The sequence below is a fragment of the Natator depressus genome, chromosome 15, assembly GCF_965152275.1.
Source record: "Natator depressus isolate rNatDep1 chromosome 15, rNatDep2.hap1, whole genome shotgun sequence".
In the NCBI taxonomy this organism is placed as follows: domain Eukaryota; kingdom Metazoa; phylum Chordata; order Testudines; family Cheloniidae; genus Natator; species Natator depressus.
In genome coordinates, this window is record NC_134248.1 from 24006532 (window position 1) to 24028694 (window position 22163).

The following is a 22163-nucleotide window of genomic DNA, read 5'->3' on the forward strand; positions in this document are numbered from 1 at the left end:
GAGATGTATCAGAGCCAGCGATCAGAGCATGGCTGTTACTGCTAGTGAATAAGGGCGCGTGCTTGTTCTTTTCTGTGTTTTTAAAAAACCTTTTGTGATGCCCCGGGATGTGCATTCCAAAGGGATAGCGCAGTTCTCCTGTGGGTTGGAATTCACCTTTAAGTCATTTGGCTTTTTGCTTCGTAACCCTCCTTCCCCAAATACACTGCCTGGAATAACTGATGGTTTTTGCATTTGAGAGAAGAACATCAATATTTTCTTCCTCAAAATAGAGCATTTGCAAAGCAGCATGTGGTTTTGTTGGAAGCACAGAGGAACTAAGCAGGGTTGTTTCTGGTACTGTGTGTGATACCCTCCATTGTACTAAATCTTGAATAGGTTGCTCTGTTGTAAGCAGTGAGGAGGTGGAGGGGCAGTTTCATTTAACTGCAATTCCATGGGACCCAAAATGTGGCTTGCAGAAAAATTGCCTACTATGAAGAATCAGTAAATTTCTGCCACCCGGTTTGTTCCGTGCCCTTGAATGGGGATTTTTCAATTTAGGGGGGAGCATATGGCCTATTTTTGTAGAATAGGCAGTATACTGTTGCTGAAGTTGCAAAGTGAATGCCTTTGCTGTTTCTCTTCGCAAAATGGGCACATCTAGCTGCCTATTTCATAGAGCAGACGCTCTTTAAAAAAAGAAATGAAAAGCACTTGTCTATTCTGGAATGTTTCCGTTCATCTCTCTCTCTCTCTCTCTCTCATACATATGCACCTTTTAATATATCACCGTTGGACAAATCGCATGATGTGGACGTGGTTCTACATTAGATACTGATTGCGTTTGCCTGGTGCAGCCAGGGATTGGATGGCTCAGGGGACTGGTAAAGGGGTACATTATTGACCACTCAGACACTGGTTTTAATCTGGTCTGTTTTGTTAGTGACTGAACTGTGTCATCAGGATATCAGCAGTGTTGCCTAGTGGATGGAGCCCTGGACTGGGCCTCAGCTGACCTGGGTTCTATTCCTGGCTCTCCCACTGACCTGCTGGATGACTGTGGGCCGGTTGTTTTGCCTCTCAGGCCTGGTCTACACCTGGAATGTAGGTCAACCGAGGTATGTTGCTCAGGAGGTGAATTTACTACAGCGATGGGAGCAGCCCTTCTGTTGCTGTAGGAATCTCCTATGCGACAGCAGCCCAGCTGCTGTGTTACTGGAGTGCCGGTAGTGTAGACACAGCCAGCGTAAGCTCCCTCCCCCACACGCTCTTGCACAACAGACGAGTGCAGCGGTTCTCAATCTGAATCTCGTGTTAGATTGCTGGGGCCCGGGGGCGGGGCCCGAGCTCCACTACCCAGGGCCAAAGCTGAAGCCCCACGGCTTCAGCCCTAGGTGGGAGGGCTCAGGTTACAGGCCCCCCGCCTGGGGCTGAAGCCCTTGGCCTTCGGCTTTGCTCCCCACCCCAGGGTGGCAGGACTCAGGCAGGCTCAGACTTCTGTCCTCCCTCCTGGGGTCGTGTAGTATTTTCGTTGTCAGAAGGGGGTCACGGTGCCGTGACATTTGAGAACCCCGAGCCAGTGCATTGGGGTCTGTAATGGCCACTAGCGGTGCAGGGTGTGCGTTTGTGTATCGCACAGAGGAGATTGGAGGTTATGGGAGAAGTAAGGTAGCCTAGAGCGGGTCAGGAATTTTTTGACAAGACTTCTTTTTTTGTGGGAAAATGCCAATTTGTCAAAGTCAAAACTGTGTGTGGCAACATCTCCGTTCTGATGAAAATTTCCGTGCGAAGGTGGATCAGGCCCAGGGTGAGTGTGCGTGTGCTTAAAAGAAAGAGAATGGCCGAAATAGCCCAGTGGCTAGGGTGCTCACCTGGAATAGGGAAGACCCGGGTTCAGATTCTGTTTTGGAGTATTCTGTTTGGTATGAATGGCTGATTCTTTGTACAAAGTGGAACAGCGGGGAGATTTGACTCTAGTTTGGTGGCTAGAGCACTCACATGGGGTGCAGAAGACCCGTATTCAATTCCCTGATTCGGAAAAGTCTCCATTTCCCTCCAGTGTGAACAAAAACTCTTTTTAGTAACCGCGACATTTTTCATGAAGCGGAATGAATGTTTTCTGGGCAGCCCTCATGGAGCATCAGCTGGGTGGGGGTCACAGGTTCCAAGTGTCCTGCATAATCCTGTTTGTTTTTCGGAAAAGGAAGCCTTTGCCTTCCTAAATTGTGAGACTCGGAGCCTTGCCCTTTCTCCAGGGAAACCACAGACTGGCACACAGCAGCAGCAGCCAGCTGCATCCCAGCATTCAGGCCACCGCTCGCAAAACTTCACGGGCTGTTTTTAGCCTTTTCCCAAACACGGAGCTGTAAAAGCGGGAAAACGTGGCAGACTTTTTGGCAGCAGAATGAACCTTGGAGCATGTCCTCATTTGCCTGCTTATTTTGAGTTGTTTGTTTATTTGCTGTCTGGCCCAGGTGGCCTCACTAGGAGAGGAGCAGCTGGGAAACCTCTGTGCTGGCGGGGTCTGTTCAGATTACCTGCCGCTTCTTGCCCATGATGGGAGAAGTCACTGGGCTGGTTTCACAGGCTTTTGCTTTTTGCTCCAGTTCCCCCCTTTTCCTCAGTTCCCAGGTGAGCTGCTCTTGAAACCAAAAAACTCCTACATGTCCCTAGGGGGGCAGGAGAGTCCCAATGCTGGGCTCTATTTTATGGGGTTCCTGCTCCATGCTGAGGCTGCTGGAGAGGAGTGTCTGTGCTACACCAGCCCCATGGGGGCACCATCACGGAGAGCGCTTCTGTTAGCAGCATGGGTGGGGTCAGGAGCAGAGCGCATGATGGCTGTGCTTCAGCGTGGCCGGGAAGAATCCCGCCACCTCTGTGAAGACAGTAGGAGAAGGAAGGGGAGAAATAGAGGGAAAGGGCAGCGGGGACAGAGAAACCGGAGAACAGAATGTGTCGGCTCTCTGCGGATGGACTCCTGAACAGCATCTTTGCTGGCCTCAAGCTGGGACCTGCATTCAGCTGAACATGTCTTGCCTTTATCACTTCCTCGCAACCAATAGTGTGTGGCGGGAAGCAAGGGATCCTGGGGACCGTCCCACTTCCCAGACTGCGGCCTGGGATCCAGAGGCTTTGCCTATTTCAGAGAGCGATGTGCCACTTTGACCAGCTGGGACTGTCCCCTTCGAAAGGTGGGATGTGACGGACTGACGGGGTCTGGCCGCGGGACCGTGTCCCTGACAACCCAGCGACAGCATGTTTGTATTTCTCGGCTTCGGAAGGGCTGGCTTCCTTTTTAGATTTGGAAAAGCAGGTGGTCGTGCTTGAAGACGCTCCCAGCACCACACACAGCAGGGCTTGGGTAGCCGTGCGGAATGTGAATGCCCGCGGCAAACCTGCCGGTCTGCATGAGATGTGATGGCCCCCGGAAAACGGAGAGGCCACGTTATGGCAGATGCAGGGTGTGTGTTGAGCCATTGTGCCCTGCATTATGTGGGTTGGCATTGCAGGCTGCTGGCCTGTCCCCTCAGCCCAGGAAGGAGTGAAGCCATGTCCAGGGTCTGGTTCAGGCCCTTTATTCTTTATTTCTTCCACAGAAAACTAGTCCCTTTCCCCTAACCTGGGGTCGTCTGCAAGGGCCTGTCTATTCCTTACAGGTTTCCACTCTGCAAGCCACATGCCTTAGAGCCATACCCTTCTCCAGGGCCTCCCACAGGAGCCAGCCTGCTTCCTGTAGCTCTCCCCCCCTTGAACTAGGATTCCCTGCCAGCGCCTGCCTGCTCCCGGCAGCTCTCTCCCCAGCTGGCCTACAGGCTGGCTTTTATAATACCCTGATCCCTGGCAGATCTGTCTCGGCTGGGCGGGAGCTGATGTGTCACAGGTGAGGCTGGGCCCAGCTCCTCTTACAGGGCCAGCCACCCTGGGACAGCATCCTATCCTAATTGTGCAGCATTCTGAGAGAAAGTGTGGTTTGACAATGGGAGTAGGAGCCAGAAAATCTGATACTGGTCTCCCCAGTGGGCCTGGAGTAAGCCAATGCCCCCTGCCTCAGTTCCACATCTGTGGAACAGGTATATTAATGATACTTCCTGACATCCCAAGAAATGTTGGATATTGCCAAGGGCTATACAAAGAGCTGATTACTGTTGTTCCCCCTTGAACTTCAGGGTCAATTTTTTGCTAGCCCCAGAAAATTTACTTGGGCTTTTATTTGTCTGAATCAAATCTGGTGCTCTAAAGACAAAACAGATACAGGGTTTTATTGTCGTATTATTCCATTACTTTAAATGACTAATATGCTAGAAGTACTCCTTTCACAAGGAGTAAATCTGATCTGCATTAAATGCAAAGGTATGGGAAGAAGTTGATTATCAAATGCAGTTCAGATTTACTTCTTTCCAAAGGCAAATGGCCCAGCTGGGTTTTATATGGCGCTACCCCCGGGGAATGCCGACCTGTGATTTAACCTAACAAACCATGCTCCCCTTCATTACTGCCTCACATTGCAGCTGAGCCCCTGCTCTGAAAAGGGAATGCTGTCATCTTTCAGATTCTTGCTAACTTGCAGGTCGTCGTTTGGATTATATGGCCTCCACCCCTCTCTCATTTTACACTTGGTCACTCCTTTCATAGATTCACTCAGTGTAACAGATCAAAAGAAGGCACTGAACATTAGACGAGAGCTCTCCTGAATACTGCATTTAAAGCAGCATAAGAACTGGAGCATAAAAACCCACTTGGCCTGAAACTTGGCAGCTTGAGAGCAAGTGATTTTGCTGTGGGATTATATAGAAACATCAATAGCTTTCTGTCTGTTACTCTGTGTTTCTTTCCCTCCCCCATGGACACATCCCACGGATCTATGTTCTCTGATAAGTGACTCTTGGGAGGGAAAATGATGTGGACTATAAAGCTTTGGCAATAACTGTAAATACAGAGGACTACCGAATTTGGTCTGGCTTGTGCTATGGGCCAGTTTCTGCCCTGGGTGTGGATGGGAGCCCATGCTCACATCCAGGGACACTATCTGGTCCACTGGGTTTTGTGTTTTTAAGCTGAGCTTTTCAAAAGGTCCTACCTGCCCAGATCCCTCTGAAAGTCACTGACAGATGTACAACTGATTCCACCTTTCGAAGAGGCCAGCCAGAGGCAATGCTAGAGAGCACTGGAATAAACTGCTGCAGCTTAAAAGACCAATGACCAAAGGCCTGTTAGAGCAGATGGTCACCTACAGCCATAAAGAGAGGGCGGTGATTCCACTGGTCTGGGAGGAGGAGGGTTTGGGCTTGAACGTGCCCTGGGGGTTTCAGCATTCAGGGGACAGGCACTGGGCTAGCTGCACCAGTGCAGGCAGGTCAAGCAGCTTCGCCTGCTTGAAGCAGCCGTCGGCTGAATCGGTGCAAACCACACCTTTGCCTGTCTCCGTCAGGGCTTTGCATTGATGCATCAGTGTGGCATCTAGCCACCGCTGTTTGCAAGGGAGGCAGATCCCCACTGCAGACAAGGCCTTGGGCAGCTTGGGGACTGAGAAGGTGAAGTCAGAGCAGAGGTGGAGGAGGCCTTTGTGCCGTGCTCCAAGAGCGAGGCTCGGGAGTTTGACTGTCACCGTGGGCAGTGCAGCCACTGGGGAGGATGGGGGTGAGCAGCAGCTCTCTGGTAGGCTGGCAAGAAGCAAGGTGAGTAGCATGGAGGCTGAGAGGAGGAGTTACAATGGGTTTTGGCCCTGTAAGTGGAGAGGAAAAGACAGCTCTTAGAGATGCTGGAGTTGCAGGGATGGTGGCAGGATTGGGCAGGGCAAAGGGGTTGACTCTAACCCTGCTTTCAGGCCTGGCTGACGGGGACTCACGGGATTGGGAAGTCAGTTCCTCTTGGCTGTCCCTTTCCATGCTAGAGACCCTGCCATCTCAAATGCTGTACAGAACAGCGAATCCCAGACCGCTAGACCATAGCAATGACAAAGGCTGGCAGTGTTGGGGTATCTAGGCCCAGATCCTCAAAGGTATTTGGGTGCTTAATTCCCATGGAAATCAGTGGGAGTTAGGTGCCAAGAGCCTTTGAGGATCTGGGCCATAGCCCGTCATGGGCTGTGTCTGCAGCTTGTAGAGCAGTCATGCTCCGGCTGAGGCTTGGGAGCCGCGAGTGGCTCTCTAATGTGTCTCCTGCGGCTCTATGAGGCACATGGCGTTAAAACACTGGATGATCAAATTATTAACCAATCAGGATGCTTATACTGTGTTATTAACCAGTTGTAGAATACTTGGTTGGTCATTTTGCTGTGCAAATTATATATATTCACAATAATAAATGAAACCATGAATTCACGCTACGGTGGCTCTTTTGAGTCATGGTGATGACTAATTTGGTTCCTGCATCAGTGAGGTCTGAATATCACTCACTGTCTCTGTGGCAAGAGTGAATGGCAACTCTTCTCCTGAATTTTGTGGGGAAAGGACTTTAGGGGGATACAAAGGAGGCTCTGGTTTAGCTGAGCATCGTTGGCTTCCGTGCTCCCAGCCACGTGGGAGATGCTACCGCTCGGCCGCAATGGGGCAGCTCACCTGCTCTCAGGCTGCATGGTAACGGGTTTGGAAATCAGGCTGAAACGTAGCGCTCCGAGATGAGCTGATGGGTGGTGCGGGGAAGGGGCAATGCTGGCCAAGTCATTTTTTTGTGCCAAATGAAAAGCTGAATGTTTCGAAGCGCTGAACACAGAGACACTGAAACAGCGGAATCTGCAGCCCAGTCAATTGGGCGTTAGGGCTTGGATCCCCTTTCATTTCCCTGGGCCTGACACCTGGCACAGCTGGGCCCTGGTGGCACTCGCTCGTGCTGAGAGCTAGATCCTGCCTGGGGAGCTGCCGCTTCGGTCCCGCTCCGGGCAAGTGGGAAGAGTCTCGGTTAGTGCGGTAGCCGCCCTCCTGCTTCCCAAAATAAGTGCAGTTATCCGGGTCAGGGAAGTGGCGAACTCCCCTGTTGAGTTATTAGCGTATTAGTTATAGAGCACTGTATTTGGGCCTGGGCTTTTAGCGTACATCTGCAAAACAGTGAAACACCCGGGGCTGGCCTAGGTTGGCTGGCTCGGGCTTCGGGGCTGTAAAACTGCTGTGTAGACACCCGAACTCTGGGCCCCCACGAGGGGGGAAGGGTCCCAGAACCCGGACCCCAGCCACAACATCTACGCAGCATTCTTCGCCCCATGGGCCCAAGTCAGCTGGCCCGGGCCAGCTGCAGCCATGCCGTGGGTCATTGTAGCCGGACACATCAAATGGCAGAGTCCTGCCCTGGGGAGCCAGCTGTCTGAATTAGGTGAACAGGTTCTGGGGTCCCAATCGTTGAGTTTTCAAGTCACTTCATGCAGTTTCGAACTTGTCAGTGTCGCACGCCCAACCCAGTTTCTAGACACGAGCTGTGCGTCCTTTCTGCTTCCCACCGTCATTGCTGGCAGTCAAGGTGCTGGAACTGAAATATTACTGATGATGTGAGGAGCAAAGCAGGTCACATCAGGTCAAGTTTGGCCTTGGAGTAAGCAGGCACAGCTCCTGTTGCCTCCAGTAGGAGATGGACTCGCTTACACCAGATCAGGATTACCTATCGTGAGGGACGCAGACTCTTCAGTACAAGGCTGGTGCGTCAGTATGACTCGGGTTACATAGTGAGCGCGCATTCACAGCACCGAGGTGCCATTTCTGACAATAACCAACGCAAGTGGGGAGTGGGGCCATAGGAAAAGAGCCCGGGTTTCTCTGGATGACGTGGCTGCTCTCCCCTGCTTTGAAACTGCTGTACAACGGATGTTAGAGTTGGACGTGTCCAGTATAAATGACATGATCCATCTGCATGGCAAATGGCAATCCACTCAAGATTTTGGGCCTGATCCACAGCGCAGTGAAGTCAATGGAGAGATTCCCACTCACATCAAAAGCTTTCAGTCAGGCGTCTTTCGAAGGAGAAAGTTACTGGATGAGAGTTAGACCTGTGGGGAAGTTGACAGCTGCAGACCTTCCCCCCGCAGTGGGGCACAGCTGATGGAGAGGAGGTTGTATTTCTTTGAAATCTGGATTTGCGATGTGTTGGATGCTGTGACCCGGAGCATGACTGATGAAGAAATCAGTTGCTGATAAGCTCTTTCCAAACTAGAGAACTCCATGACGCAAGGGGGTGGGGGGGGGAGGTTGGGGTTGGCTATTGAATTTTGGTAAAGTGGCATCTGCTTTCACTTCTTGATTTTTGGCCTAGAGTGGGTGAGTGTCACTCAGAATGAAACCTGAAAATCCCCACTGGCAAACCCGGTTGCCTTCACTTGGACCTGAGTTTGCTTTGAACCCCAGCATGAAGGATGAAAGCGTGACCATTGGAAGGGCCTGTCTGGTTAGCTGGGGGAGTGCTCGGTTATGGCTGGGCTGCATTCTTGCCTTCCCCAGCCAAATATGGACGGCTCCACCCACTGTGTGGCCAAGTACGACCTCCCTGAATCTTGGGTGTGGGTCTAGTGTGCAGCGCCAGCCGCTGCTCCTCACTTGGGTCTTTCTGCAGGGGACGGGCTGGCCAGGCATAACAGTGGGAATAAGCTGCAGTAAGTTACTGCCTCCCACCCAGAGCAAGAGGGCAGAAGGGAATAAATTGTGTCTGAGGCCCAGTGCCCTCTGGGGGGCGCTGTTTACACACGGTCCCTTTTCAGGGTGCTGCCTTAAAGGTGTGACCTAGGCTTTAGCATGCAAGAGAGTATTATTCCCATGGCGGGAGGGGGTACCTTTAATTGGAGTGAAACTTTAGCGTTCGTTATGAGGGTAAAACCATAATACTTGGGAGGTGCTTGGATATGGTGGTGGTGGGCCCCTATGGGCAGGGGGATGGCTGTGCCAGAAGGAAGTTGCATGGAGTTGTTCTGGGTTTACACCAGTGTAGCTTGGAGCAGAATCTGGCCTGCAGAGCCATGTTTGTCAATCAGCGCCCCGCCCCCCTCCTTGCACTTGGACTGTTCTGGTTCACTGTTAGCTTCTCTGGCTGCTCAGAAGGTGTGGTAACAGGCCTGAACGCCTTCGCTCTTACCTTGCTTTCCTGGTTAGGCGCTCTAGTGTTGCTAACGGGGTATTTTTCGTGTCCGGAGAAGGGCAGTCTTTTAAATTACACCAATGGGAAGGAACAGAAGTGTATGGGCTGAGCAGCAATGGAAGCTACTCAAGCAAACCTTCCTGCATACTGATGGAAGTGTGTGTGTGTGTGTGTGTGTGTGTGTACACACTGTAAAATGACCAGAGCCAGTAGGGAATGGGATGAACTTATGTTTTCTGCATTTCCTAGGGTTCTGTCTACCCCATTAAACTTTATATCCCTAAAGGGAAGAAACAAATAATAGGACTGGAAGGGACCTCAAGAAGTCATCTAAGCCAGTCCCCTGCACTCAAGGCAGGACTAAGTATTATCTAGACCATCCTGACAGGTGTTTGTTCAACCTGCTCTTAAAAATCCTCAATGATGGAGATTCCACAACCTCCCTAGGCAATTTATTCCAGTGCTTAAAACCACTCTGACAGTTAGGAAGTTTTTTCGAATGTCTCTTCTTCCAAGAGAATAAATGATCCTTAGACATTAGAGATGTAGAAGACCTACCAGTTATTGCTTGAGTCATTTAAAACTGGGCAGCGCAGAGCACAGGTGCGAATATAAAGTAAGGAAAAATAGTACATTGGAGGCGAAAATATAGTAGGTCTCCTTTCATCTCCAGCCTCTGTGATTCCCCACTCCTGCTGGAGGAGAACGTCTCCTGTTGGTCTGTTCTCTGATCAAGCCTGCTATCTGGTTGAGTATATAAATGTCCTAAGCAGTCGGGTTTCCATTGTGTTTTTTGGGAAACCCACCCTGCCATCAAATGAGACCTTGCTGGGAGTGGACAGGAAGCAGAATGCACAGAATCCCTGCTTGTAGAATCACTCTGTATCCCTACTATTGGTTGGATTTAGTTGTATGCTTAGGATGTCCTGCGTGGGTTGACGGGGAATGTGCATGGAAGAATTGATGGAGCTCTGGGGCAGGCTGGTCCCCCATGTCAGGTTTGGGGTACGGTGTGAGGCTGGGTTGGGATGTCTGCACTGACACGCTGAACACGCCTGGACTCAATTTTCCCCTGTGCCCGAATTCCACCTCCCTGTTGCCTCTAACTTATCACTACCTCTACTGAAGAATTGGTTGAGCTCTGTTCCACAATGCCCCTCCCTCTCCCACCACATCCCCTACTCTGGGTGGGGTGCTGGGGAAGGAGTCGTGTCCAGCTTTATGCCAGTAGGGTGTTTCTGTCAGCCAGGGGAATTCTCCACGAGTCGTTTGTGGCTAGAGTTTGCACCGCATGCGTGGCTCCGAGAATCCAGGGCTCTGTGCTCATAGGCAGCGCTTGAAATCACCAAAACCTCAGTTGACATTGGTGAAGGGCTTTGAAGGCTGAAAGCGTTGTACAGGAGTTGAGTGCACTAATTATTAAAGAAAAACCACCAGCCATCACGAGAATCCAGTTTCCCCTCAGTGTTTCAGGTTGGGCTTCCAAAGAAATGGCCTCCAATTCTCAAAAGTAAGTGTATGTGTATGTGTGTGTGTGTGTGAGAGAGAGAGAGAGAGAGAGAGAGAGAGAGAGAGAGGGACTGACTTCCACAGGGCATGGAAGCCTGCCAGCACCTAGTGCTGACACTTCTAGTTTGCTCTTTCATGTTGGGATGCAAAAGGTTGACTCCGTTCCCTCAGGAACAGCTCTTATGGATTGTTTTTTTCCTCTCCGGTATATTTTTGTTTGTTTGTTTGTTTTTTTCTCTTCCTATCCTTTCTGATTGAGATGCACCAGGGCGTAGAAAGCTGAAGAAAAATCACCGTAAAATCTTTGTGGCAATAGCAGGACTTTGAGTATTGATGAGTTTTGGTAATATTGGGGTATTTTTTGAGATGCTCTAACTTACCCAGGGGAGAAACCAGCCATATTCTGCTCCTTATCCCCCGGAGATTCTGTTTGCAGCAGCTTTGGCACTGAAGTTTCATTAATCCTGCTGTGTTTACTCAAGTGCTGCTCTTCTCCACCTGGGAATTACTTGGAGGTACTTGTGGTTTTGGCGATTCTTTTCTGAAACAAAATGCTTTGGGCCTTGACTGTAATGCAGTTGAAATTTCATTTCTCTGTTTTCCTCATGCCCCTTGTGTGTCTTGTCTGTTTAGGTTGCAGGCTCTTCAGGGCTGGGACCACCTCTCGTGGGGCTGGCACAAAGGGATTTCAATAGCCTTTGTGGGGGGGGAGGCGTTTTAACAGTGCCTGCCCAATAGGGCTTGAATCTCATTTGGGGCCTGTAGGCTCCACTTTAATGTGGATAGTGATGGTGGTGATAATGCGGTTGGGACTGTGAAATGCATATCTTGGTTAATTTTTTCCTTACTGTTCTAGAACAAACTCCAGCCATGTTGTGGGTTTGCAGCTTCCAAAGCCTTCAGTGGGAGGCGTTAGCGCACACCCGACAGCAGGCGTCGATCTTGGGCTAGATTTTCAAAGGAGCTTCTGTTTTTTGCACACCCGGTGCAAGTACATCTGCCTACCTACCTTAGGTGCTTATCTGGCCCTGTCCAGAGTGAAACAAAGAGGAGAATGGAGCCCGGTGCCTGGAAAACGGGGCCCTTGCTCCACTGTTGTGGTTGGAAGGGCTAGTTCCAGCGTCAGTAGTTAGGACATGTTTACGCTGCAGTCGGAGGTGTGGTTGTCGCTCGGGCAGGCGTACCTGTGCTCGCTGTATCTGCACTTGTACAGCTGAAAAGAGCAGCGGAGACGTAGTGCCATGAACTCCTGGTGCACTTGGACAGCTTGTGCTACCACGTCTTCCCTGATACTTGTAGCCATGCTGGCTAGATGAAAGCTAACGTGGGTCTGCCTCCTTAAGCTGCAAGGACACCTCTGATTGCAGTGTAGACTTACCCGAAGTGCGTGTGTTGTCCTTGTAACCAGATGTTCTTACACTCTGCTGATAAAGACAGTGAATGAGAGTAACAGTCTACAGGAGGAAATGTCATCCAGTGATTAGATCAGGGACGTGGGGGGCCTTCTACCCCTGCGTTGTGTCCTTTGGCGAGCTCTTTGTCTTCTCTGTGCGCCTCAGTTTCCTTATGTGTATCTTATCCCATCTCCTAGCAGAACCGTATCTGCCTCGTTGGGGTAGGGGTGGGGCGGAGATGGGCTTTGATTAATGGATGGATGTGTGTAAAGTGTTTGGAGATACTCAGTGCTTCGGAAAAGCAAAGTCCCACTCAGAAAGGGACCTTTAGGACAAGGACATCATGGAAGTTTTCCAACTCTAAGAACAAAATCTCCTCTGTTCAGAACACTTGATTTGAGCTTCCTTGTTCTTTCTGGTCCCCAGCCCTGTGCAACTTACCTAACAAACCCTGCTACTGTTCTCTGCGGCTTGGCTGCTCTTCAGCCCGACAAGCCATCGAGGGAAGGGCTTGAGGAGCTACTCTGTCTGGGGCTGTTTTCTGATCTTCCCCCTCTCGCTTGCCCTTTCAGGAACAGAAGTTTTGCCAGCGCTATGACCAGCTGATGGAAGCCTGGGAAAAGAAAGTGGAGCGCATTGAAAATAACCCCCGGCGCCGTGCCAAGGAGAGCAAAGTGCGGGAGTACTATGAGAAGCAGTTCCCAGAGATCCGGAAGCAGCGGGAACTCCAGGAGCGCATGCAGAGGTTAGAGGAGAAGCGGTAGGAAGAGGCTAGGCAGCCTTTCTCCTTTACCTATAGGGGGCTGGGGTTCAAATATGGTCTAAAATGGCGGGGGGTGGGTCCCGGTGAAACAAGACCCCTCCTCCTGCAATGGAATAACTGTTAGATGCACAAACCACAGAGCCCCATGAACAAATAACTCGGGTTCTTTCTCCCCAAGGGGGATCAGCATAGCTCATACTGTCTACAGAGGAGGAGGAATTTCAAGAATCCAGATCTCCATTTTTCCTGTGTTGTTAATTTCCTGGCTGGCCACATCATGACACATGGGGTTAGTTCATCACTCTGAACATCTGACTGGGAGAGGGTATACCTGGTCCCATATTAGGAGGCTCAAATCAAGGTGGGAAGATGCAGTCTAATTATTTAGTCATGTAGATAGTTAAAAATTTATCTAGGCTTTGATCTAGGTATGTGCACAGAGGCCAAGCATTTGCAGAACTGGTAGAAAAGATTGCAAAAGATCTGAAGATGTTAAAGGTCTTGCTCACTCGCTCCATTCACATGATCAGCATTGTCCACCACCACTCCCATTCCCACAGCTCATTTACTTCTCCTCAACTCACCTCATCTTCAGAAGCGCCCCGAAGGTCAGGCTGTTCCAGAGCAAGAGGAGAAGGTGCTGCCAGAGTCGATCGCCCCTCACTGAGAGGGGTCCTGACCTCAGCCCTGTTTCGCTGAAACCAGCCGGTTGTCGGCTTAAGAAGCCTTAGCAAGTCAGGACCCAGACTGTTTAGCGTGGCGCCATATTCAGTGGGAGTTTTACCATTGACCTCAGTGCGAGCAGAGTTGGGCACTTGTAAAAGTCCCACCCTACAGCTTCTTTGTCTTTAGCTTTTAAAAAAATGTATGTAGTTAAATAAGAGTGTAGGCTCTGTCCGGGAGTTGAGACCCCATGTTTAGGGTTTAGCTGCTTAAAAAGAAAAGCGTTAAAAAAAAATCTAATATTAACAGCCAGGTTTTTCATGCTTTAAAAAAAAAATGGTTAGTGAACAGCTTTCTGTGTCTGGGTCTAAGCATTTCCCTGCAGCATTTGCAGCTCAATCTCAACCGCAGTGGGCAAGATGACCTGGAGCTGAGCAGAAGCAGAAGTGAAACAGTGACTGGTTTATTGCAGTGTTCAGGATGAATGAAATGCAAAACTATGGTGGAAAGTCATATGGATTGTAAATATTCCTCGAGTTAATCTAAAGGTTTATCTACATGGAGATGCAGCGTGTGGCAAGCCAGGGTGTGAATATACAGCCCAATATCCTGCCTGGCCCTAAGTCGCCAGGTGGATGCTGCTCCTGTGCACTGGAAATTCCTTTGACACACTGCTGCTGAGTGTGCAGCTGGCTAGCGCACTCCAGATTTGCGCCCTGGCTTGCCGCACACTAAGTCTCCAGGTACACGCAGGGAAGGACATGGGTTTGGTTTGGTTTTCTTTAATTGTAGGCCACATGTGCGAGGTCTTCCCTCTTGCCTCCAAGGCAGGCTTTGTTCCCTGTTTTGGCTGCGCCACCTTTCGAATGCGAGGAGTCCCGGGAAATGATCGAGGCGCGGTGCCAAGTACAAGACAGGGCATACGTTTTTCAGTGTTTCACTGCCATTTCCCAGCAGGGTAGGACAGAGGGGCAGCGGTCTCTCCATGTCGGCCGCACGCAGCGAACACGAGGTGTCAGAAATTATCGATGGGCTCTCGGAACAAGAGGTGAGACCAGGTCGCCGTTTTTCCTTCCTTTTTTTCCCCACCTGCCCCATTCCCCCTTCCCTCTGGGGAACTCAGTGCAGTCACAACAGACCCTGATGGTGGAGCTGGTGCCGCATTCAATTAACATCAGGCCGGCTGTGTTTAGTAAACGCTGTCATGCGCAGGATGTGATTCCCTGACAGGACCCTGAGCGGGGCTTAGGAGTGTGAGCAGAATCTGTGTAAGCAAGCAGCATCCCACTGGAGCACCCATCAGGGCTGACCTCATCTCACTCCCCATCCTCGTTGCTAGGAAGCAGCAGGATCTTTTAGAGGAATTCACGTAATGAAATAACAGTCAAGGTGGCAGGGCATTTTTTGCACTCAAATGCGTCTCAGGCCATCAACTCCAGCCGGTCATTGTTCCTACAAACCGGTTACTCTTTTAAACTGAAATCGGGGGTGGGGGAACAGACCCCCACAACAGCACAGGTTTATGCATAATATTTTAACGGGAGATGTGGTTTCCTGCAGGGGATTCCTATGGGATGAGTGGTTTGTACATCAGCCAGTCGGATTGACTCTCTTGAGTGCTCTGTTCATCGCAGGCTGTCCCAGTGACATTGGCTTCTCCTGGATCTGGTTTCGCGAGGGTTCCGCTTGGCTGGCTCTGATCGCACGCTGTCGAGAGTGGGTTCGTGCTTGGGAAGAGACAGCACCTGCTGCCCAGCAATAGCAGAGATGTTTCCTGCATGTACTTGCTGTGCCCTTGGCTGGGAGGGAGTTTGCTTTGACCAAGTTAGAGGCTGACCCATGAGCTTAGTTCTCAGGGACAGATAGGCACCATGCTTCCATTTGTTCTTCACAGAGGGGGCCTGATGCGCTTCCTGGCACTGATCTCCTCCAGGAACTAAAGTACTCGGCGGGTGGGCCCACAGCCAAGGGCAATCGCTAGTGCTCCGTTGTGGAGAACGTTTCTACAGAGGAGCCCGATGGAGCAAACAGCTGGGATGTGCATTATGCCATATCCGCCAAGCCTGGGCTACGTCTATACTGAAACTGGGACAGCGACACAGCTGCAGCGCCTCCGTGTCGACGTTCCCTACGGCGATGGGAGGGGTTCTGCCGCCCTTAATCCATCTCCCCAAGAGGCAGTAGCTAGGCCAGTGAAGAATTCTTCCATCAACCTAGCGCAGGCTGCACCAGGGGTTAGGTCGGCTTCACTGCCTCACTCAGGGGTGTGGAGTTTTCACACCCCTGAGCAAGGTCGCTGGGTTCACCTAACGTTTTAGTGTCGACTTGGCCAAAGATAGAGCCTTAGCTATTGCCCAAGACCAGCACCTAACAGATCAGAGATCTGATTCAATGCTGCTCTTTTGGGGCTGGTCCATTGTGAGCTGAACTGGTGCTAATTATGTCGTTACACGTCATGGCTCTGCTCGTTAAATGTTGTTGGCCAGCCTGTGTTTGTCCTGGCCAACCCGCTCACTTAGTGAGAACTGGCACTTACCTCTCATTAAAAGAACATCCTTGAGAGCTGTGAGCATTTTGAATGTCATCAAAGGTGTTGCTGTGGAGTTTGAGGATGTGGGAAGCTAAGAGGAAGCAGCTTTGTATCCGTCGGAGAGCTATGCCAGACAGCTGTAACTCCTGTTCTTTGGACCGGCACTAACTCCCATCATCTCCTGTGTTAGGATGTGGAATTTGTGCCTGAATTTGATAGTGAAGCATCAAGACTCTTTGCAGAATAAGAGACTCTGGCTAGGTTTACAACCCTCTGGAGTCTTAGCAGTTCAGCGTTCTCTGAAGTACTGACACCTGGTTACAAATCAAGGTCAGAACATGCCACTCCAGAGCTGGGCTTCCCCAGTCCTTAATCAGCGAGGGCCAGATTCTGAGATCTTTACTCACGCTGGGTCCGTGTTTGACACCGTGAAGAGCTCCACTGATGTCAATAGGGACTGCTCGTGAATTTTGCTGCCGTTAATAAATTAGAGTAAGGGCGTCAGAATCTACCCCAAAGTGTTTAACAGTAAGGGAAAAAAGGGATTACGGCACAGGAAGAGGCTGTCACTTTCGGTGGCAAAGCGGAGAATCTGCCGTTTGTTTCAGCATCTAACGTGGCAATAAGAAATGGTGGCTGAGATGTGCCGTGAACGGACAAAGTGGCCTTTGGGTGAATGTCAGACATGAACCTGACTCTAGCCTGTGTGGTTACCGAGCGGCAATTAGACCCACTTCGTAGCAAGTACAGGGTAGACGGATCGAGCGTTGCGTGGAGAATTCCATTCAGTTATTGTCTCCAGTGCTTCCGAGACGCTGTCCGTTTGAGTTTCAAACCACACTGAGAGCAGAAGGGAAATGGAGGAGGGTGTTAGGAAAGCTTTCATAAAAACGAAAGGTTCCCATGGAATGAGACTGGCTCCAGACCCATCTTTTCCACCTCCCGACCCCTTCAGTCCCCCCCTTTGCAAAATAGCATTCAGACCAAGATATATGCAAAACTGGACCCTCTCCTGCTTACATCCAAACTGTGCGGTTGAGATTTGAGCCACTCTTTGTATGATTTTTACAAAACCCAGACCTGACTGATAAGGGTTTGCAAACCACCAGGGAGCCCTGATTTTGCCTGTCTCTAGCTTTGAGCACGGGAGTTGGTTTCCTTGGGTCAAACATTTTTACAATGTGTCTCAAGAGCCTTTTATTTCCAAAGGGAAGATTAACTATTTCCCTGCTGAGGGTGACCGCTTCTTTCAATATTAAATTTAGGGTTACTCCAGTAATAAAGCTGTCTAGTACTTGCCTTTAAAGTCTCCTGGTCCCACAACCTGTCCTTTCCCTATGAACATCTGTCCCCTCTGATTCTCCCCTGGGCTCTGTGATGCTGATGAGAACCGTCCCCTTTGCTTTCTTTCCCAAAGAACCTGGAGAAGCAGATGCGCCAGCTAGCCGTCATCCCCCCCATGCTATACGATGCTGACCAGCAGCGCATTAAATTCATCAACATGAATGGCCTGATGGACGACCCCATGAAGGTGTATAAAGACCGGCAGGTGATGAACATGTGGAGCGAACAGGAGAAGGAGACCTTTCGGGAAAAGTGAGTGGACTGAGAAGTGGCCGACCATAGGCAATGGGAATTAGGTGTTGGGAAGTGTGACGTACGGGCTGGATAACGACTTGAGCACTGGGCCCTGGGTTGTGCAGGCAATATGGTGGTCGTGGAAAGCAGTGGTAGATTCTGTGATGACACCCTGGCTGCTACCAGTGCGTGCACTGCAGCGTGTTTTGGAAGCTGAATTCCTTGCAGTAGCTTGAATGGCTGCTGGGCTGTAGGTAGCAATGACTGGTGAATCACAAAAGTTTTTTAGAAAAACTCCAAATGGTGTTAGCTGTACCAGGCAGTCTGATAACTTGGATGAGACTGAACCTAGGAAAAAGGACCCAGGTGCAAGCCAGAATATGCCCAAGAGGAGCCGATCTAAAGGTTTGGTTTGGTATGGGGAGCCATTGGAATAGACACACTGCATACGAAAAGGGAAATGCATACTTTGAACTAGACAAGGTCGCTGGGCTCAGCTCATCTCAAGCCTTATCTGGAGAGGTTCTTTGGAGACTTCCAGTCTGTCCTGGTTTCCTCCATGTGAGGAATACCTTTGGCCTTCCTCATAGTTACTTCCACATGCAACTGAAGCAAGCAATTGCAAAGACGCACCAAAAAACCCTTCTTAAGAACCCTGTATTATTAGCCTTTTAAAGTATATTGTGTCTCTCCCAGGCCATCAAAACTGCAAGTATTGCACCTGGAATGATGCAAGGGTTAATAATTTAAAGTAAAATTAAGGAAAATGCAAGGATGAGGCCTGGTTAATGACACTGGAAGATTCCGTGCATGACTGTAGCATCGTCCATGCATGATGGTTTCAATTTTGTCAGGGTGGGCCGTCCAAAGTGCAAGACACACGTACAATACAATTTACAGACATTGACACAATTCAGCTTGACCTGACTTCAATCTCTCCAGCCCATGAAACCCAATGGGACCCTGGGTCTTGCAGCTGTTCATCGCTGGCACACTCAGATAAAAATAGGTAGCCCTTGTGGCCTGTCCTGAAGATCAACAATCTTGGGGTCAGTTTAACCAGACTTACTCAGAACTTAAGGCAGATTCCAGTTCCGTTCAAGTTGGACAAAGGTTCAGGTTGCTTTATTTTACGCAGCCCTTTTAGCTTGTCCCAAACTTGGATGTGGGTGGTGCCAGTAGAGAAGTAGAGTGTTACGTTGTTGTTCTATTGTTGTTTTCGTGATTACAGCTAGAAGCCCCGGTTTTCCTTTATTGTGCTGTGCACTGTGCGCGCACACAATGGAGAAAACAGTTCCTGCCCTAAAGAACACAGCATGGAAGTATGGCCCTGCCTGAAGACAATCAGGGTCTCTTTGAAAGCACAACTCACCCATGGTACCAGAAGTATATCTGAGTGTTAGCAGCCTTGCGAGTGCTGACTTTGAAAAAGCATATTGTTGTTTGCATTGCATTGCTCTGCTCTGAATATGAAGAGTCATGCATATTTATAAAACTGCAGTAAAACCAAGTTTCTTGATCAGCCATTTGTTTACACGTTTAGTACGTGACAAACAGCCTCAGATCTGTGATGTGATCCCACTTTGTCAGAGTGTCTCTGATTCTTTTTTAACATCTCAGTTTCTCCTTTAGTCACATACCACAGAAGAGCTCTCCAGCGTGTGGTATGATATTTGTCTAGATTCACACTTTAGGACACTTGACGTAACAGCCTACAGCTTCAGATGGGTTATGTTTAAAGAGGCCTTTATTGTAAGCTCCCAAGCGCTGCGTTCCTGCTGCTCCATCCTCCACACTGGCCACCTCCCACATGTTCAGTGCCCCCATTTATGTTTCCTTGTTGCCCCGGGAAAGCCATCTGCTGGCTGCAGCTCTGACTAGCTCCCGCTCTGCTGCAGTCATTGATTACAGTGACCATCCCGAGGGCGGTCTGGGTCCTGATTCCAGTCTCACTTCAGCACGTATAAATCAGGAATCGCTCCACCTAAGTCAGCAGTTACACTGGGATAATAAAGCCAGTGCAGTTAGATCAGAATCAGGCTCTGTGTCTGTGAAGCCTTGGGCAGACATCGATCATTCAAACCTGACACACCCCTGTGAGTTAACCAGTGACCTTACACTCTCAGAGAAACCGAGGCAGGGAGGTTCTGACTTGCCCAAGGTCGTACAGAGAATCGGCAGCAGAACCAAGCTCGGGAGCTGGACTTCAAGTCCCACGTATGTTTCATTAGAATGTTCAGCCTCTTAGCCCTCTGCCTTCCATCAGAGGGAGCAGCCAGCCCGTACGGTCCAGCTCTTGTCTACCGAGAGTTTTCCCGAGGCAGCGATTTTGCCAATCCCGTAACTCCAAGTCAGACGTGTGACTGCATAGGCGGCCCTCAGGAAGGTTTGACTTGTGACCTGCTGTGTTCTGTCTGCTGTCAGAGAGCCACTCGCTCTGGGAGCAGCACAAATCCAGCAAGGGGCATTTCTGGGCCAGGCTGAATTGTGCTGAACTTCTCCCAGCTGAATTTCCATTCCACTGCATTCCTCTATGCCAAGGCTAAGGGAGCAGTCTTGTCGGGGGAACCCAGGGAAGGTATTTTGCTTAAACACAGACAGTCCTTAGCCATAGCTAAGCTTGCTTTCCTTTGGCAAAGCACCAGTTTGTTTTTCCCTTTCAGGCCAGGAATAGCTTATGCCAAATGCTCTTCAGTCCTGTCCCACTAGTTAAAGAAGAGGGGTTAATTAGAGGATCTGTTGCTTTTGCATTGTAGGCTTTCTCCCTGCTGGAGGTGCAGCCGCTCAGAGTCACTATTAGCTGCTCCAGCTGGGGTAGAGCCTGCTGACACCATGTGTGTGTTCTGCAGAGGAGGAAAAGTCCCTCCAAGCCTCCATCGCACTGTCAATCTCTTGGGTAACTCAGAAGCCTGCTAACTACTCGTGTTGTCCTGCAGTTCCAGCAACAAGCTGAAATAACACGTGAAAGGCGGCTGTTTCCCCCAATTGGGGTTGCGCTTTTTAATTACCCACTGTGCTGCCTTTAAACATAGGGGGGGAGAGCGCATTAAAAGCCAGGCTTTAACAGACGCAAGCGATGATGCATCTGTTCAGACAGGTTTCGTTAGCTGGCAACATTTGGAACCCTTTGTCCCTCGTAGTTTGGAGTCATCCCTGGGGTGTTTCTTACAGTAGTCAGCCCCCTGCCATGCCAGCCGAAAGGTGAGAGGAAATAGGAGCGGTTTATAATGGGTCACAGTTGCGTTCAGGTGAGCTGCCCATGAAATAGTTTTCCAAGACCCCATTCACCACCCGTACCCAGTGCAGAGGTAATGTGGCACCAGCCAGAACATTCTGTTCTCTGCACCATGGGATGTTTTTCAGGCATGAAGCTGTTAAATTACAGTGAATCCTGCACTAAGGACCCTTTCCTACAGGCAAACCCCTGTCTTGGGCAACCACTTCAAAGGATGTCCAATTTCCCACACCACGTTTGCTCAGCCTTTGCTTAAGGATCAGCCCGTTTCTTGCTGGTCACTTACGTGGCTGCAGGTTTGACGCCAGACGTTAATTCCGAGTTCCCTTAGCACATCACTGCCAGCTACTGAGATCCTGCTTGGGAGACTGTGCTCGGTCTTTTCTCGTCCTCCCCCTTCTCAGGCCAGACTGGGTCTTTGCAGCTGCAGGCTGGTGTTCTTGGCATCAGAGCTCTGGGCTCAATTGCAGCATAAACCAAGCAGCAGGTGGTGGCTTCATTAACCCCCGTATTCTTTAGGAGATCATCCATCGTAAGAATATAGATGGGGAAATCTCATGATCAAGTCATGGCTCCTAACCTCTCCTGGCGACTCTCAGTTCATCAGATGATGGGGAAAATGCATCTGGGGAGGGTGGCTGCACTGCGTATCTGATGCAGCCATAGCTTTGCAGAAGGGGGCAGCTACCCAAGCAGAGGATACTGCAACCATGAGGCTGCAGAGCAGCTGTGTGTGGTGGGGAGGGGATTGTTCCAAACCCTCCTTACGAGAACACCAAGCCCGGCTATGCAGGCCTGTTGTGTGAGCTGCTATGCTCAGAACGCACCCCGATGAATGGCCGGCAGGCAGTGGGGTCAAAGCCCTGGGGTGCTAGCACTGATGGACTTGTTTGGTGGACCTCTGGCTCCATTGAAGTCAATGGCAAAGCTCTCATTGACTTCAGTGGGGTCAGAATCGTCACCTCTTGCCTTTCTCAGGCTGTGTGAGCAAAACTGCAGGGAAACAGGCGGGCGAGCATTTGGGTCTTTTACTGGAAGGGGCTGAGTGAGTTTGACGCTCTCCCAGGAGCGCAGCTGCCATGCCTGGCTCTCACTTCTCCCTGAGGACTTCTGACCAGCAGCTGGGCCTGGTGATGCCAAGGCATTTTAATCATGCTTCGTGATTTCCCTGGAACTTCCTCGAAACAGGTCATTTGTTTTCCGTTTGCAAACTCCTCGCTCGTTCTTACGCTTGGCACTCAAAGGGAATCAGTGGCAATCTTTGACCTCTCTTTCCTTTGGCAGGGCTTGAGAGAGGCTGGCACGAAGTGGAGTAGTTCTTAGGCCTTCCTGTGGTATGTGATTTAGCCGATTGCCGAAGACCGCTCCATGGCGCTATCTGCTTCAAGATGCTGAAGCTTCTTGTCCTATTTCTTCTGTCCTTCCCTGCCCCGCTATGCAAACCTGTGGAATAAAAGC

General features: G+C 50.3%; 2 protein-coding genes across 12 annotated transcripts in view; both read left to right on the forward strand.

The window, feature by feature from the left end:
- SCARB1 (scavenger receptor class B member 1) overlaps positions 1–22163 on the forward strand; it is a 540196-nt gene that overhangs the window by 480564 nt on the left and 37469 nt on the right. The gene's annotated exons all lie outside the window — the stretch shown is intronic.
- Positions 1–22163, forward strand: part of NCOR2 (nuclear receptor corepressor 2) — a 398218-nt gene that overhangs the window by 239273 nt on the left and 136782 nt on the right. For 8 of the 11 annotated variants that reach the window (XM_074972263.1, XM_074972265.1, XM_074972262.1 and 5 more), the window contains 3 exons: positions 12509–12696; positions 14317–14410; positions 17310–17488. In XM_074972263.1, coding sequence (XP_074828364.1) covers positions 12509–12696; positions 14317–14410; positions 17310–17488 — 461 coding nt within the window. The remainder of the gene's footprint in view (positions 1–12508; positions 12697–14316; positions 14411–17309; positions 17489–22163) is intronic. The other 3 variants (XM_074972264.1, XM_074972267.1, XM_074972269.1) reach the window with 3 other exon arrangements.